General features: G+C 47.7%; 8 protein-coding genes across 8 annotated transcripts; 5 read left to right on the top strand and 3 right to left on the bottom strand.

The window, feature by feature from the left end:
* Positions 1-1,090: 1,090 nt before the first annotated feature.
* Pdw03_4065 (aliphatic nitrilase) lies at positions 1,091-2,146 on the bottom strand (the record flags this gene model as incomplete). Its single annotated transcript, XM_066100656.1, has 4 exons — positions 1,091-1,343; positions 1,406-1,509; positions 1,614-1,624; positions 1,696-2,146. The coding sequence occupies 4 exons, from the start codon at positions 2,144-2,146 to the stop codon at positions 1,091-1,093; spliced, it is 819 nt and encodes a 272-aa protein (XP_065956056.1).
* Positions 2,147-2,884: 738 nt separating this feature from the next.
* Pdw03_4064 (uncharacterized protein) lies at positions 2,885-4,033 on the bottom strand (the record flags this gene model as incomplete). The annotated part of the gene is made up of 4 exons (XM_066100655.1): positions 2,885-2,887; positions 2,975-3,010; positions 3,349-3,733; positions 3,870-4,033. 4 exons carry the CDS (start codon positions 4,031-4,033, stop codon positions 2,885-2,887), a joined length of 588 nt encoding a protein of 195 aa, XP_065956055.1.
* Positions 4,034-5,598: 1,565 nt separating this feature from the next.
* On the top strand, positions 5,599-6,309 carry Pdw03_4063 (N-terminal C2 in EEIG1 and EHBP1 proteins family protein; the record flags this gene model as incomplete). Its single annotated transcript, XM_066100654.1, has 4 exons — positions 5,599-5,633; positions 5,805-6,120; positions 6,186-6,215; positions 6,271-6,309. The coding sequence occupies 4 exons, from the start codon at positions 5,599-5,601 to the stop codon at positions 6,307-6,309; spliced, it is 420 nt and encodes a 139-aa protein (XP_065956054.1).
* Positions 6,310-6,955: 646 nt separating this feature from the next.
* Pdw03_4062 (uncharacterized protein) lies at positions 6,956-7,366 on the bottom strand (the record flags this gene model as incomplete). The annotated part of the gene is made up of 1 exon (XM_014676049.1): positions 6,956-7,366. The coding sequence occupies one exon, from the start codon at positions 7,364-7,366 to the stop codon at positions 6,956-6,958; it is 411 nt and encodes a 136-aa protein (XP_014531535.1).
* Positions 7,367-7,727: 361 nt separating this feature from the next.
* Pdw03_4061 (EEIG1/EHBP1 N-terminal domain) lies at positions 7,728-8,998 on the top strand (the record flags this gene model as incomplete). Its single annotated transcript, XM_014676050.2, has 5 exons — positions 7,728-7,740; positions 7,796-7,812; positions 7,868-7,891; positions 7,947-8,359; positions 8,416-8,998. 5 exons carry the CDS (start codon positions 7,728-7,730, stop codon positions 8,996-8,998), a joined length of 1,050 nt encoding a protein of 349 aa, XP_014531536.2.
* A 313-nt stretch (positions 8,999-9,311) lies between these two features.
* On the top strand, positions 9,312-11,591 carry Pdw03_4060 (respiratory complex assembly protein Rmp1; the record flags this gene model as incomplete). The annotated part of the gene is made up of 1 exon (XM_014676051.2): positions 9,312-11,591. The coding sequence occupies one exon, from the start codon at positions 9,312-9,314 to the stop codon at positions 11,589-11,591; it is 2,280 nt and encodes a 759-aa protein (XP_014531537.2).
* A 1,176-nt stretch (positions 11,592-12,767) lies between these two features.
* Pdw03_4059 (Protein phosphatase) lies at positions 12,768-15,068 on the top strand (the record flags this gene model as incomplete). Its single annotated transcript, XM_014676052.2, has 3 exons — positions 12,768-12,791; positions 12,852-13,334; positions 13,383-15,068. 3 exons carry the CDS (start codon positions 12,768-12,770, stop codon positions 15,066-15,068), a joined length of 2,193 nt encoding a protein of 730 aa, XP_014531538.2.
* A 351-nt stretch (positions 15,069-15,419) lies between these two features.
* Pdw03_4058 (40S ribosomal protein uS3) lies at positions 15,420-16,449 on the top strand (the record flags this gene model as incomplete). The annotated part of the gene is made up of 3 exons (XM_014676053.1): positions 15,420-15,573; positions 15,723-16,036; positions 16,123-16,449. 3 exons carry the CDS (start codon positions 15,420-15,422, stop codon positions 16,447-16,449), a joined length of 795 nt encoding a protein of 264 aa, XP_014531539.1.
* Between the last annotated feature and the right edge of the window lie 116 nt (positions 16,450-16,565).

Genomic DNA, 16,565 nt, shown 5'->3' with positions numbered 1-16,565 from the left:
TTGTCGTAGGGACAAAGAATGAAAGGCTCTTCCATCCAGTGAAAGAGCCCCACCGACAGACCAAGCTTACCCAGAAATTTCTCAAACCCGGCCTGGACGATAAGAGATGAATCTATCATTGCCTACTAAGGTCAATGGAGGTGAGTTTGTAGCGCAGAGGACGGAGATGACTGTCACTCAGCCCATTCGTTGCTTAGGGCGGGATGTGAAGATCCACAGGTCACAGACCGAAGGGGAAAATCCAGTGCATCACCCTTTGCGCTCGGTATCTGCCACAGGCGGATGTGCTCGAGTCCGACGAGGGTTGAAGGCAATCTTCGCCTACACTCGGGTTGCTGATATTCACCTCCTTGAACCAAAGATGAGCAAAAATGTTTTCTCCAACCAAGTATCATAGATACAAGGAATGTGACGAAATCGCATAAACCTATCCTCCGATTCTCCGATTAAGAGAACCAGCCGGTCCGGAACCCAGTACCAGAAGGACAGACCGTACAGGAAAGGCAAGAAAGCAAAAGCATACACTGAACCCAATCCAGTCGAGTTAGTCAATCTTGCTTCCCCCACTTTCCATCGAGCTGCGACAGAAGAATCGAAAATACAACGCTGGACATTCTACATCCATATTCATATCCTCCACATATCGCGAGGCAGACCAGTCTTCACGACATATATGCAGGACAAAGGAAACGAAACATAACAGAGAGCCGACCCGCCGCTTCCTGATGCGATGAAAAATGGAAAATGGAAAAAAAGAAAAACCATCGCTGACGCTGAAATCAAATATCGGAAATATGAAAACAAACTCAGAACAAGATAATTCTGGTTATCATGCAAAAGGCAGGAGGGAGTATCATATATGCACATGTCAAATCGAACAGAACGCCGTCAAGAATGCGAATTGTCGTTGCTTGGAAGCGGGTTCTCAAGAGAGAGACGAAACAAAAGAGGGGGAGTCGTATAAACCGAAAGATGGTGTGCGCGTCTAGTTTTAATCAACGATCCACGTTTCTTAACCCCAAGTTACACGAATCGGAAAAGTCTGGACTTGCAGCGGTCAACATCACCGAGTCTACCCAGGAGGGCCAAGCTAAACGATCGTGCCATATGGCGGCGAGGCAAAGTCGCCCCAGCTTAAGCCTCCCATACCAATATTGACAGCCGTACCACAGGGTTGTACAAGCATGCTTGGGAACATGGCTGGCAACGGGAGAGAACTGATAGCGGCCGATGTCGTCGGCATGCAGGTCGGCAGGGAGTTGTAGGTCTGAAACGGCGAGGGTGTGAAGGGTTGGCTGTAAGATGAGGTCGGTGATGCAAGTTGAGCATCATTGAAACTGAGACTACCCCAAAGATTCGGATTAGAATCACCCGTGGTGGCCGGGCTGGGGCTGGGCGACGGTACTTTCCACGACTCGAGGAGCGCTGGCTGGGGCACCGGGTTCTGCCACCAGTTTTCTGGGCCCGTCGAACTAGGCAGGATAGGGATTGGGCGCATGACATCCACCACTGGTGGTGACGGGGCAACCAGTGGGACAAAGAGCTTGCCGATGGCTGCCTTTGCTTCTTCGCTGCGACCGCTCAGTAGCTCCCCGGCGCCGTCTTCCTCTAACCCCTCGAGTGCCTGAGCATTGGCACGGTAGACAAACTTGTTGGCGGCTTGAACAAACTCCTCCTGTAATCTCTTCAGCTCACCATGCTTTCCTGACCAGTTGTGTGTATTGGCGGCGGCATCCACCAAATAGACGTCCTTGTGAAAATCGACTAGGGATTCGATGGTTTCCGGAGTTAACTTGAAGGCCACCTCGTTGCGGGAGACCATGTCGACATGTACAACGTAGGCCTCTATGTGAATAATTTGGTGGTTGTGCAGGGCTTCCCAGAGCTGGTTCTCATTCTTCTCCAACTCTGACTGGGGGGCTTTGGTGCACATCATGGAACACAGGGTCCAGATGGCATTTTTCGATGAGAGTTTCTCTGTCAGACACCGGGTATGCTGGATAACATTGTTCAGAGGACGCTTGACCCGGTTAACTCGCTTCAGGGTGACCGTCAACCAAGGCTCAACCTTGGTGCTCAACACGACATTCGGGGATGATCGCGGCGCAAAAGCAGCGGCCGACGATGGGAGTAAGACTGTTGGCATTATGACACTGCGCGAAAGGTGATACGTCCGGCGTTTGTATCGCTGATATAAAAGAGTGTAGAATCGGGAACATGTATCACACAGGCGACATTCGCCCACACAGAAATGATTTTTGGATCTTGAAATGGTGTTGAAATTGTCGTAAAATCCAGTATTAAAGTGCGGGCGAATGCGCAAAAAGAACAGAGATTAGAGTATAAAAGAAAGGAGATGACATGAAAGTCAAGAGTGGTTATAGAAGGAAAAGAGGTCGAACAGAACGACAAGAGGGGAACTACCATGTGGAGATTTAATGGCCACAATAATGCGTTAATTTTAGAGCATTTCAAATTTTTTCTCTAGAAGAATCTACAGAAAACTCTGGGTTCATGTTTTAATTCAGGTTTTCTGTACGGAGTAAACATTTTTGGGCATGCAGGCCAATGGAGTCAATGTACATCTACTCCGTACAGTGGCCACGCTTCTCGGACTCCCCGGTCTGCAACCTGGAGACTCAGTGGCGAGAATACTGGAATAGTTGAAACGGTTGAAAATACTCCGTACGCAAGATGCAAATGTTTCATCATATTTGAGGGTTCACTCGCACAGTGCCAGTCTTCAGGTTGCACGTCCATTTGGCCAGAACAGCTGCATGATGCCCTAAACTGCAACAGCTAAGCCTCAATGATCCATTAAACGGCTTAAACACAAAAGAACAGAAAACCTCCGAGTCTCCATGTTATCTTAAAGCGCTCAAATTTACTTATCTGCAATTAGCGGGGACTTGAAAACATTTCTCAGCTGGGCAATGTGCATATATTATTTCGGTGTGCGCCAAGATCTACATACCTCAAGAGATATAGGTTCCTCAACAGTAGATTTCCCCTGGCTTTTGAGTGAAGACTCTATTTAAATTTGGCTGCAGCCTGCAGGCCAAGACTTCATTTCGATCCCATTTTCAGTGGGTTTCGATACCGTTGTGTTTCAATATCCAACCGAAAATCAATGGGGAAGAGAAAACAGTATTCCAAGGTTTACAGTATTAAAATAATTTAAACGGTACAAATCCATCACAACCCGGTCAAGGTTTTTTTTTTTTTTGGACCTATCGAGTGCCGCTAAGAAGATACAGAGTCGTAGACCTCAGCTGATAGAGGGTCGAGCAAGCGTGGGGCAGGGCTCGTCTTGAGTCACATTCAAGGCTAGGATTCGCTGAGACCAACCGAGTCCAGCCGATGCACAGAAAGCTGAGATCCCTGTTGCGATCCGCCATTGGGCTGAGCCTCCATTGCCAGACTTTGGGACGGCGCCACTCGCACTTTTGTTATGAAATACCGTTTCTCATCATTTTCCTGATGATACAAGTCTCTAAATGATCTCATCTTACTCTTGGATTCTGCAGGGCCCTCTTTGCCTTCTGCCTCTTCCCTAACATGAAACCCCTGCTGCATGTGAGTTCGGTCACATGGTCTTGTATGGGTGCACAGAGTGTTGGAAGGAGGGGGTACTCGCTTTGAGTCGGATGAGGTTTCGTCATTGTTGTATACAACATAGCTATCATGTGGGTATAGAACAAATTGGCAAAATATCCGACCGAGTTGCTTGTTCCTAAAATAGATATGAGGCGGTGCACGTTGCTCGCCACGTTGTGGCAGAGATCTCCGCCCCACATGTAAACATGCAACGCACTAGCCATTGCGCATGGTAGTTTCTTGCTTCCCTCTGGTCACTTCACTTGTTTTACCAGTTGGAGAAGAGATATGAGTTGGCAAGAGTTGGGAGCGGGAATTCGAGGTAGATCTTAACCACATCCACAGCAAGGCGGGTACTGAAACCCAGCTCCTTGGGGCCCCGTTTCAAGCTTAGTTTCATGCTTGTCAGGCTGCCACCACGTTGGAATAGTGACATCGCTGAACTTTGAGTGGAACAGTATGTTGACATTCATTCCCATAAGTAGACTGCATCGGTTATGACTCATATGTGTGCTGATGATGTTCAATTTCAAATGAAGCCAGACAATGCTGCACGATATACCGTCTGTTAAACAATCTCCTAGGTAAACCCAAAGCAAATCATTGTTTTCTAGGTAGACTAAGCGACTGCTTCACCGTGACTTGTGGTTAGATCTATCGAAGGGGCTCGTTCATAAATAAGTGGTATAGCCGCGGGATCCGAGTCTTATCTAGGCACATATCAGATAACTTGAACATGAATCTCGCGACTCAAAAATCTTTGCTCATATTGCAGAAGCCCTGGTAAAAATTTACTCTTCTCCTTGGGCATCTTGGATTGTCGCGTGGCACCCAAACCTCTGAGCAAGGCGTACAGCCGTATCCGATCGATTTTGTACGAGTCAGCAGCCTTAGAAACAATGCAGCCTACAAAAGGATCTATCTGGTCGGAAAGTGGTTCAGTATTTCAATGACATCGCTACCACGGAAAGAGCACAATACATCTTGGTAGTTTTATCAAAATCGTGATGTTCTTCGCTTCATGAGGATGTTAAAATCTCTGCGTGTTATCTCTCATTTTGTTGCTCCAACTTGACTTGCGCTGCTAACCAACAAGTAAAGATGCGAGGAAGGAACTTCAGCTTCCTGTACTTTTGGAATATATAGCTGTCTCTTATGGCTCTAAAGAACTCAACCTCTTTGACAATTCACCACTAAATACGTAACATTCCCAAATCTGAATTCTGAGCCTTTTCCTTAGTTTCTCACCAGTAAATACGAATTGCCGCTAGTTCGATAGTAAATCAGCTCAAGGAATCAAGTTCCGAGACAAGCCGCGTTTACCAACACACTGATCCTTATGAGAACAGCTTATTTGCTACCCGGGGTTTATAATCAATAGAATATGGTCTACTAGTTTAACGAGCTGACACCAGATTCTATCACTGAATTTGCAACTTTGAAAACAGTGCAAAAATTCATCTCCCTACATCTCTTCTAAATCACTGCGAGGTCTACTCCATTACAGAGCAGGCAATTTGACACAGATTCCTATGACGAAGAAGAAAATATACAGCAATGGACTAGTGCAGGAACGGCGTATCCCGCATCCAATGGCCTCTAAAGGCTTTCATTTTTAGCGTAGGGGAGCATAGGGTGATCGGGCACTGTACGATAAAGTCTTTTCAGGTAATAAGAAAAGCATAGCGAGCGAGGTCAGATAGATGATGCCAAGAGAATCTTGTTACTCAATGGAATGAGTCTGGGGTAGACTAACAAAAAGGGTTGAAAGTACATACGGGACAAAAGTAGGGCTAATTTCCCCAGGAAATGAATGTGTGTTGTCCAATCAGTTCGTCCCAACCGTTCCCACTATCTATGAGGTCTGGCCAGGAACGAATATGAACATGGCCCCGCACGAGAGGAATTTTGTGGGAGAATTCTACTTTTTTCGAAAAATTTGTAACAGGGGTTTGATAGTTCAAATGTTGCCGAGAACTCCCTGCTTCTCCCACCAGCCTCATGCCCTGCTACATAGCGCACACAATCAAGCTAACGTGCACGCATCTTTACTTGATGGAGCATTTTAACCATAGATGCAGTCCAGGGTTCCTTCCCAAATTCCGAGCTATTCAAGGAGATCAACATTGTCCTTCGCTACGTTAACAAGCTCCTGGCCTTTTCAACTATTCAGGAGAATAGAGGCCTCGGACATTGGTTAATGCCAGTACTCTCCTGACGCTTACAACAATCAAAGATATCGGTGGCCTTCCCAACAATGCCAACAGCCTCTTATCCACCGATTCTGTCAAGGAGATCAGTGGTTTCGTCAGCAGTGCCAGCAGCCTCTTGACGCCTAGATTTGTGACCGAAACCCAAGGCCTGATTGGCGGCGTTTCGAAGTACCGGACCCCAGAAATCCTCACGCCTATCGGCCCTCTGATCTCCAACGCCAACAACCTCTTGACAGAAGATGCCGTCAAGGAAATCAATGGTCTACTAGGCAGCGCCAACAATCCTCTCACTGCGAATTCAGTCAAGGAGGTAGGTGGTCTGATTTCCAGTGCCAGGTCTCTGCTCTTCTACCCACGCCCAAGTTCGTGAACAAGACCCAGACTTTGGTCGAGGATGGCGATAATGTAAGTCCCATATCTCCTTTCTGGCCTGTTGAATGTGTTGCTGATTCTGAATTAGATCATTTCGCTTGTAGCGCAGCTGCTCGGGTCGTTGTGAGAAGCTTTCGAAATTTTTTTTCTCTTTAATTCCCTTAGCAGCGAAGTATCCATGGTCGCTCAATTTTGTGCATGATTATTTTTAATGCGATATAATCAAACAACGAAACGAGTTGATTGATGGCATTTGAAATTCCCGAAGATTTGATCTGGATGTGTTGCCATGTAGATCGAATAGTTATTTCACATGTAATGATAGCTCGTCGGGTTTCACAAGTTTGATTGTGTTCACGCGAGGCGTTGACATTGTTGACCCAGTCCTTAAAATCAAAAGAGGAAAGTGAGATTCATTCCAAGATGTTGCAGTTGGATTGGATAGCCCGTTGGCACAGTGTTCAAGCTAACTCTCACATAGGTAGACATATGCGAGAAGGTTCCTTGGCTTGTCCATTTGCTCACATTTGTAATCGAAAGGCATTTTTTTCCCTGGGGCGTGTTGGCAAGGATATCATCTATGGTGAGACATGAAGAAGTTGCCTTCACCGCAATCAATGATGAATAGTTCTTTCGAGCGTGGCTGAGAGTGAATGAAGTCTCTATTTTGAACGGAAGTCTGTTCACCAGGAAAGGTAACAAGGCTATGAAGAAAGCTCGATTTTCCCCTTTGTGATATGAATGGTTTAGGGAAAATGCTGCCATGGGCTCCCTCAAGACGGAATGTCCGACGCCTTTGTCTCTTGGAATTTAGACACGACCTTCATCTCGGTGTCGCGTTCCTTGACCTTCTTGTCCATGGATTTTTGAATCTCCTCTCGTTTCCGTTTAGTAGCCTCAATTTTCTCTTTCACTTCTTTGGAAATTTGTTCCTGCGCATGGAGCGCCGCCTCGCGTGATTTGTATTGTTCTTCCAGTTGCTGAAGCTCAGTCTGGTAGTCTCGGGGGTTAATTGGCCGGCATGTTACTGGATGATAGCGATATGATGGCAGTGGCCCATCTGGAACTTTTATTTCGACAAGATCAGGGTGGATTGGGATGACGCGGGTTGTTGAATCTAAAGGAACGGCTGTGGCTTCGGCCGGGGGAGATGAAGCGGGGGGAGTAGGTTCGGGTTTCACCATGTTCATGGAGAGAGAAAGAAGTTTCAAAATTGTAGAATTTCTGGAACAACTAGCAGTGATCGCCTGAGCTTTTCGAAAAAAAGGTGAGATGAGTGTTGGCGTAGAAGTGACCTCGGGGAGTCTGGTTATTGATTCTGCCACTTCATCCCAATTCACCGCCTCTGGTGTCCACGGTATATGCGGTGAGACTCTTAGCCAGATTGACCACCCCATAACTGCTTGATATTGATATTCATGCTAGTTGACTCTCTTCGCAGCTCCAGATCGAGATATTTCCTCGAGGCCGGCCCTGAGCGTACCAGTTGATGTGTTTGTAACATCTGAGTTCTGACAAGCTTGAGCCGGTGACGTGACTGTTAATATGCAGGCATTTGGTATGTTCCTCTATACTTGTTGATTGATGTAGGCTAGCTAACTCATTAACGGTAGTCCCCAAGAATAGACGAGTAAGCTACCTAACAAGCCTAAGTGGGGTAAACATATAACTGACTTCTGCTACAGCCGAGGTTCGAGCTCGTTTTAAGGGTATGCATTTTACACCGACTATGGGAATACTGTCAAGAATTCTGACCTCAAAAAGATCATCGATATCAACAATGTCCCCTTAGGCAACAGCGTCGCTCTTGTACGATGGCGATTGCCATCGTCAAGCTCCACAGAACACCAAGGCCACACGGAGAAAGCAACTCTATTAGACCACCGCGCTTACTGGGGTTATGAAAAATGCCTTCAAGTTAGGCTCACTATTGATAGGACATCAATTCTTCAGGAGTGTGAACTCAATTTTGAAGTCATACAAGAGTTTACCTCGTCGCCCATGTCCGAAAAGAACGTGCTGGGAAAAATCAAACTCAATCTTGCCGAATACGTGGAAAAATCCGGGGAAGGTGAAGGGATTATTCGGCGATACCTGATGCATGAGAGTAAAGTGAACAGCACTGTTAAGATCGGGATCGCGATGCGTCAGCTAGAAGGAGACCGCAACTTCACGACGTAAGCGAAGACCCAAACTTACTTCCAATTCACAATCTCAATACTAATTAAAAAAGACCGCACCTGAAATCTGCCACCGTCTTTGGAGGAATTGCCGGAGTTGTCCAGTCCGCCGAACAGCCCGTCAACGCTGATGAATTTGGCCGTTTGCCGTCTATTGACATCAAGAGCCGGGAGATTGCCGATATGCAAGACATTTATCGGCGCACTTTAGCAGCGTCATGGTCTTCTAGAGCCGGCGATCTGCCTGCTGATAAGTTCGTTGAAGAATTGTTTGCTGGAAGTTCTGGCTGGAACAACGAGGCACACAGTGCCGACGCTGACATCTCAGCGGGTGATCATCGTGATGCTCTATCGAGTGCAGAGACAGCCCCACGACAAAGCCGCTCCGGGAAGAAGCTGTCATCCAGTTTCGAACGGCGCCCCAAAAGTACTTCCAGCAATCGTTCACACAGTAATAGCAAGACCCCAGACTCTCTTGCCGCGCTTGGACATCTGAGAAATGGTGGAAGCATTGAGCAGCAGTTGTATGAAGGTGCCAAGGATCGGGCATGGAAGGCGCCTGATACGAATAACGAGCTTTCAGAGTTCGATGTGAGAGAAGACTTGCGCAGCTGGGAGATTGTACCAAAAGAATGAATTCTACATTCTTTTCTGCTCTATGTATTAATATGTGGCTTAAATTCGTTATTTCTAAACAAGCATTCTCACTTACACTTGAGAGAGAAATTTGAGAGAGAAATTTGAGAGAGCGTTGTTATTATAATAGAAGAATTCGTTCAAGAGCTTTGCACATCGTACGCTGTACTTTGTAGATATTGTGGCCTGGGAATTTATGCCTGAGGCACAACTTAATTTCTTATCGCAGCCTAGTGCCCCGATTGTCGCCGGAGAAAAGCGATCGCAAGATAATTTGCCGTCTCCACGTTTGCAATAGACCTACTGTTCTATCATGCTTCGACGCCCTGCAGGGACCAAGCTGGGGCTTCTGAGCTTCCAGTCGTTTTTATATCGGAGATCACTATTGACATACCCACACGCCGTTCTCCCCCGCTACCAGAGCAACTGGAGTCGGGATCATGAACGTGAAGCTTTCAATAGACCCAATTTCGAACGAAACCGCGAATCGAAAGATAATGGAAAATGTGAAGCAGGCAGATTCACATTGGATGTGGACACTCTTGGAAAGCCAGGACAAATTGTTGTTGTGCCTTCACGTCGCCGCCGAGTGTTGAATCGTAATCGAAACAAAAACCTCGAAAATGAATCTGGCGGCACAATCAGCGCAATGTTGGATGAAATTAATGACGAGAACTCATCGCCCAGTGATAAGTCGGTCCAGGAAAGAATTAATGAGGTTCGTGGATCATATCAACTGGGGCAGATCTTGCCTGCTGCCGATCTCAAGGCACTGTGGTCAAAATTGGCTTCCTCTTTCACATACAAGCAATTACTGGGGTTCATTTCAGAGCATAACCGCACTTCTGTGGTAGAAGAGAAAGGTTGGACATGGGGCTCGAGTAGCTCCAAATCGCAAGACAAAATATTGGGGAAAACCAAGGGTTTTAGGGGAAAATCCCAGGCTGCAGAGACAATCGTTCGGAAGTGTTGGCAGCTGGTGGCTGATGGCGAGCGTGGCCAATTGGAATTCCGTATACCAGCTCAGTCCATATCCTTGCTTCTCCATGCTGAGCATTTTTCTTTCCACGAGCTAGCTAGTCTCCATGGCTGTGGCATTGATGTCACACAATCTGCGGGCCTGGTATCACTTACTGGCAAGCGAAATGATTGTGAGTCTGTTCATGAGATTATCATCGATGCCACTGGCAGAATCCGCGAGGATGATGTTGGAATCAATTTACATATCAACGGAGATGTAAACAGTCAAGTTTTTACCCCAGACTTTTTGGAATGGGTCAACAGCACACACGGGGTACATGTGGAACATAAAGCACACAGGCCACCACAAAAGATTCTCTATCTTGCAGAGAATAAGTTGGGGGCAGAGAATGCGCGGAGGACCTTGAATTTGGCCTTATCCAACACCACATCTCCATCGACACCATTCTCAACATATTTACCTGCTTCGGAACTCGCCAGTGCCTATAACTACAAACCAGAAGCTCATGCTTCGTGGTTTGAGCAGCAAAAGTCGTGGTTCCGGTGGGCAATGTCTTCCAGTCAAAATGCGGAGGCAGAAAATCTCGAAACCCCTTTCTTCGATAGGCATCAAACACGACTCTCAGATGAACTATTGAAGCTTCTCCGAGTTACTATCCCGAAAACCGGTTCAGTTGCCGGTTTGCATGAATCTGTAACGGCCGTGGTTGGGAAATGCCTTTTTTTGCAAAAGCCCTCTTTTGATGATACAGCCATCAGTCCGGCACAATTGGGGAGACTGTCCCTTCCACGGGCTTTCACAAATGACATACCTTTGGTGTCGCGTTTCATCAACTCACTTATGCCTATCCGCCCAAAGAACGAAGCACAGCTATTTCGACTTCGGTTGTCTCCAACTTTCAACACAGGATCCCCGCCGGAACTCGAAATTGAGGTGGCGATGAACTCAAACTTCGATGGCGTGGATGTCCACAGCGTTAAGGCTATTATCACCACAAACAGCGTTGACTACCTACTTCCTGAAAATGGTCTTGACCTACGTTTTACGCGAACTGTTTCCCAAGATCTCCTGTATAAACCGTCTTCCAACTCAGAACTCCCGCAAAGCTCTTCTGAGAACTTCTTCCCCGAGCCTTCTTCTCCACAGATCGAAGTAATGCTGCAAAGCCTCAAAACCTCCATCCAGGGCTCAATCGTCAGCAGCGAGGCTTCGCAAGCTGCTGTTCCACTTCCTATATTTTGTAACGTCACTCTTCCCAGTGATCTTGTTCTGCAGCCTGCTTCGCACAGAGTCAAGTCCAAGAAGATGGACGAATCAATGGCAGAGAACAACGTCACCGTCGAATACATGTTCCCGCCACTCAACGATATTCGAGGTGCCATTGTTCAAAAGTACAACTTTAATGGGCGGCCACTTGACTACCGGTATTATGAAAGCGGTTCGCTCCTTGCTGCTCGGACAAATGAGGTCTCTATGGGCATGGAGATTCCTCAGATTGACTCGGCCGCAGAAAATGACCAATATCAGCAGCTTGATCATGAGTTCCATTCGTTCTACAACGCGGCATGTGACATGGCATTCAAAATCCACGGCAAAAGATATGTGGATTAACAGCATAGGTCACTCTTTCTTTGAGTTTGTACAGCGTGCATCAATGGCCATCATATGGGATGGCGGCGTCTTGGGTCTGCCCACATTTACTGTACAATTTGTAAAATATTTACCTTTTTAAGACACGAATAATGTTTTGGCTTTCAATCTAGCTAGCCGAAATTCTCCCTGAATAGACACAGTTACCGAGAAATTATGATTCACATTATTCACAGTCAAGAGTCCCATATTCGGTCTCACCAATTTTTTTTTAATATTTTTTCTGGCCAGTGGGCCTTTACTACAACAGTTTTGCATGAAGTTGGGCTCTTAGGCATTTGGCGACCTATTGGTTGGGATCATGGCAATCTTTATAGATCACTGCGGACAAGGGTTTCGATCAAACCCGACTGTGCCACAATTATGACACACTCGATTCTCCGGATAAAGTGGCATCTTGGTGTTGATAAAGTAGTTTCGAGGATTTTGTTAGAGGTGATTTGCCAAACTATAACTCTGCAGATGAAGAAGAAAGTTAAGAGATGTGAATCAACACCAAGAAAGTGCGAGGTTAGCTTACAGAGGTAAGAGTTACGTCTAGTGTTTCTTATGCTTCCCCTAGCTATGGATATATAGCCTTTTCCTTAGAGATCGCAGTTCTTGTTCTAGTTCCTCTTCTCCGGCATTTACCTTTGAACAAAACGCACATATCAATCAAAACCAATATACCAAGTTGAAGGGACTTTTTTTGTCTCTCCAAATGTCATATTAATACTTGAAGTGTTCAGTAACCTAAACCCTGAGCATCTCTGAGTTAGTCCTAGGGAAATTTAAGATCATAAGCCAAGATGCATCATCTTGCTGAGTATAGATAAAATACAAACAACACATAGAATATACCCGCAGATGTTGCAGGTCGTAGGCGTGACCTTGGTGAGGGCCCCACAGCCGATTAAGGCTCGTGACGTGCAACACCTCATTTCAACTACTCTGCGCGCCTCACGATATCTCCAAGACTGGGCAGGTGCTTAAGAATGAGCAGTCGCTCTGATTGATCAAGATCCACAATAAAATCTATAAATCGATATTGACCCATCTCACTCACAATCTCTGCTGTGCCCCCAGATCCTACTATTCCCACTGTTTCCCTTGCCCAGCATATTAAGCATGAAGGCCACACGCCAGTGATTATACGGCATGGAGAGAACACGGATTGCTAAGGTTTGGAGAACCCTATCTTGAGCATCACGAACATTCTACTCACTGACCATGTCGCTCCAGGTTGACAATGTGACCTTGGCTCGCCGCGGAGAGCAGGTCGATGGCACCCTCCATCTAACCCCTCATCACCTCATTTTTTCGCACACCCCACCAGTATCTCCAGAAGACCAGATAAAGGGCGTGACAACAAGGCCAAGAGAGCTGTGGATCACATATCCTATCATCGCTTTCTGCACCCTGCGGCCAGCTCCCGCCGCCTCCCGCCAGCTCTCTTCCATCCGTCTTCGATGCCGAGACTTCACGTTCGTCTGTTTCTACTTTATAAATGAGCACAAAGCACGAGATGTGTTTGAAACTATCAAACAATGGACATGCAAATCTAGTCGTATCGATAAGCTTTACGCCTTTAGCTATCAGCCTCCCCCGCCAGAAAAGGAGTTTGATGGGTGGCAGCTGTATGACCCGCGCAAGGAATGGGCACGCCAGGGCTGCTTGGATGAAGGAAAAACATGGCGCCTTTCAGAGATCAATGTGAACTATGAGGTATGCTCGCGCAAATTAATCCAACTGTTCTTCATTAACACATCTTAGTTCTCCCCAACCTATCCCGCCCTCATCCCCGTACCTTGTTCCATATCCGACAATACACTTAATTATGCGGGGCGCTATCGATCCCGAGCAAGAATTCCAGCCCTCACATACTTTCACCCTATCAATAATTGCACTATCACCAGAAGCTCACAGCCGCTGGTCGGTGTCCGTCAGAACCGAAGCATTCAAGACGAAAAGCTTATGGCTGCTATATTCTTGACGTCTCGCTCCGAGCGGCCACTGGCGAGTTTCTCAGCCACAGAGAAAGAAACAGACTCAAGCTGTTCAGAGACGAGTCAGGTGGCAGTTCCAGAGTTGAACTATTCCGAGGAAATTGAGGACAACTTGTTAGCCGCCACAAGTGGCGATTATGAGGACCACCGCTCGATATATGGCGCCCAGCAATCGAACCTGATCGTAGACGCACGCCCAACAGTGAATGCATTTGCCATGCAGGCCGTGGGACTTGGGTCAGAGAACATGGACAACTACAAATTCGCTACCAAGGCATATCTTGGTATCGACAACATTCATGTCATGCGAGACTCGCTAAACAAGGTGATTGATGCCTTGAAGGAGTCAGATGTTACTCCGTTAGGGCCAAATCGTGACCAGCTAGCGCGCAGCGGCTGGTTGAAGCACATTGGCGGGATTTTGGAGGGAGCAAAACTGATAACTCGTCAAGTTGGTCTCACCCATTCTCATGTTTTGATCCATTGCTCTGATGGCTGGGACCGCACAAGTCAGCTTAGTGCGCTGAGCCAGATTTGTTTGGACCCCTACTTTCGGACGCTGGAGGGCTTCATGGTGCTGGTAGAGAAAGACTGGCTTTCATTTGGACACATGTTCCGACACCGGTCCGGTCATTTGAATAGCGAAAAATGGTTCCAGATCGAAAATGAACGCATCGGCGGAGATCCCAACCGTGCCTTTGGTGACGGTGGGGGTGCGGGAAAGGCTATTGAAAATGCATTCCTTAGTGCCAAAGGATTCTTTGGTCGGGACAACAATAGCCGTGACTCTTTGCCGGACACAGATGGAGAGCTTCAGAACTATGACTCTGACACTCCTGTGAAGAAGCCTACTACGCCACGCTCAGGGGTGTCTGAGAAGGAGATAACCAAACCAAAAGAGACGAGCCCTGTGTTCCATCAGTTCTTGGATGCAACTTATCAGCTGCTTCATCAGCATCCGACACGATTTGAGTTTAATGAGCGTTTCCTGCGGCGACTTCTTTATCATCTCTATTCCTGTCAATTTGGTACATTCTTGTTCAACAGCGAGAAAGAACGTGTGGATTGCAAGGCCAGTGAACGAACCCGTAGCGTCTGGGACTACTTCCTCGCTCGCCAGGAACAATTCACGAACCCTCGATATGACCCTGTCATCGATGACAATCAGCGTGGCAAGGAACGACTTATTTTCCCCCGGGTCAATGAAACACGGTGGTGGAATGAGGTATTCGGTCGAACTGATGCAGAGATGAATGGCCCCCGTTCCTCAGCAACATCCAGAATCATCCCGAAAAGTACGGTGCTGACTGGTATTGAGACTGCTGGGCCAGAGAGTGCTGGTAACCTGACGGATGTGTCGGGGATGACAGCTGCAGTCACGTCGGGCGTATCTAAGCTTGCATTCTCAGCGGGCACGGACAGACCGACCGAGTTAGAAGTAGAGATGCAATGAGCCAGGGTAATGAAAGGAATCGGGTATGGTTTTCAAGCATTTACAACTTTGTAGTACGCATCCGCGTTCAAACGACCAATAAAGTGATTTGTCCAATGATGTCGGAGCAGTTGTATGTACTCTATGATATGACTGCCTTGTTGCCTTAATTTTGCCTCAAAGATAAGGTGAAAACGCTAAGACAGAAAAGGGAAGGCGCCGGCAAGCGAGGGTTGAGCCCTGGCCCAAACGGGCAGGCAGCCCTAGTCCCGAAAAATCCCCACTAAATAATATACTCTCAGAATTGAAGTCTCTCGACCACGATCCCCTCCGTCGACAACCCCCGATTCCACCACCACCAGGAACGTCAAAATGGCCGCTGTTCAGGGAGCTATTTCTAAGCGCAGAAAGTTCGTCGCCGACGGTGTCTTCTATGCCGAGCTGAACGAGTTCTTCCAGCGCGAGCTGGCCGAGGAGGGCTACTCCGGTGTGGAAGTCCGTGTGACTCCCACTGTCACCGACATCAGTACGTCGAACCCGAAAAATCAATCCATCGTGTGATCGCTTGAAAATTGCTGGTGAAACTGCCTGGAAAGAGGAGGAAGAGACCACTTTACGATCGCAAAGGGATCTGCGGAATCCAAATGGGGGATTTGATGCTAACGGGCTTTCCAGTTGTCCGTGCCACCCACACCCAGGAGGTTCTCGGTGAGCAGGGTCGCCGCATCCGCGAGCTCACCTCCCTCATCCAGAAGCGCTTCAAGTTCCCCGAGAACTCCGTCTCCCTCTACGCCGCCAAGGTCCAGAACCGCGGTCTCTCCGCTGTCGCTCAGTGCGAGTCCCTCCGCTACAAGCTCCTTAACGGTCTTGCTGTTCGTCGTGCCTGCTACGGTGTCCTCCGTTTCATTATGGAGTCTGGTGCCAAGGGTTGCGAGGTTGTTGTGTCCGGAAAGCTCCGTGCCGCCCGTGCCAAGTCCATGAAGTTCACCGTACGTCTACACTTGGGAACTTGCGCTCGACGAATCGATCACAAACCCAGTTCTGGGAGGAATATAATGGCTAATGCAAATAACAGGACGGTTTCATGATCCACTCCGGTCAGCCCGCCAAGGAGTTCATTGACTCCGCCACTCGTCACGTTCTCCTCCGCCAGGGTGTCCTCGGTATTAAGGTTAAGATCATGCGCGGTTCCGACCCCGAGGGCAAGGCCGGTCCCCAGAAGACTCTCCCCGACTCGGTCACCATCATCGAGCCCAAGGAGGAGCAGCCCGTTCTCCAGCCCGTCAGCCAGGACTACGGTGCCAAGGCTATCGCCGCTCAGCAGGCCGCCGAGCAGCAGCGTCTTGCCGAGCAGCAGGCCGCTGAGGCAGAGGGTGGTGCGGAGACTTTCGCTCAGGAGTAAATGTTTTTATCTACATTAGGCCCGGCTCTTCCTTTTTCTTCCATCTGTCCTAACCTAACCTGATACTCTACCTCACGCAATCAAAATTACATGACCTTCAAAGCCTCTGTTCCCAA

Source organism: Penicillium digitatum, chromosome 1, assembly GCF_016767815.1.
Source record: "Penicillium digitatum chromosome 1, complete sequence".
Classification (NCBI taxonomy): Eukaryota; Fungi; Ascomycota; class Eurotiomycetes; order Eurotiales; family Aspergillaceae; genus Penicillium; species Penicillium digitatum.
The sequence above is the reverse complement of the archived record's forward strand: the minus strand, read 5'-3'. Positions and strand labels throughout refer to the sequence as shown.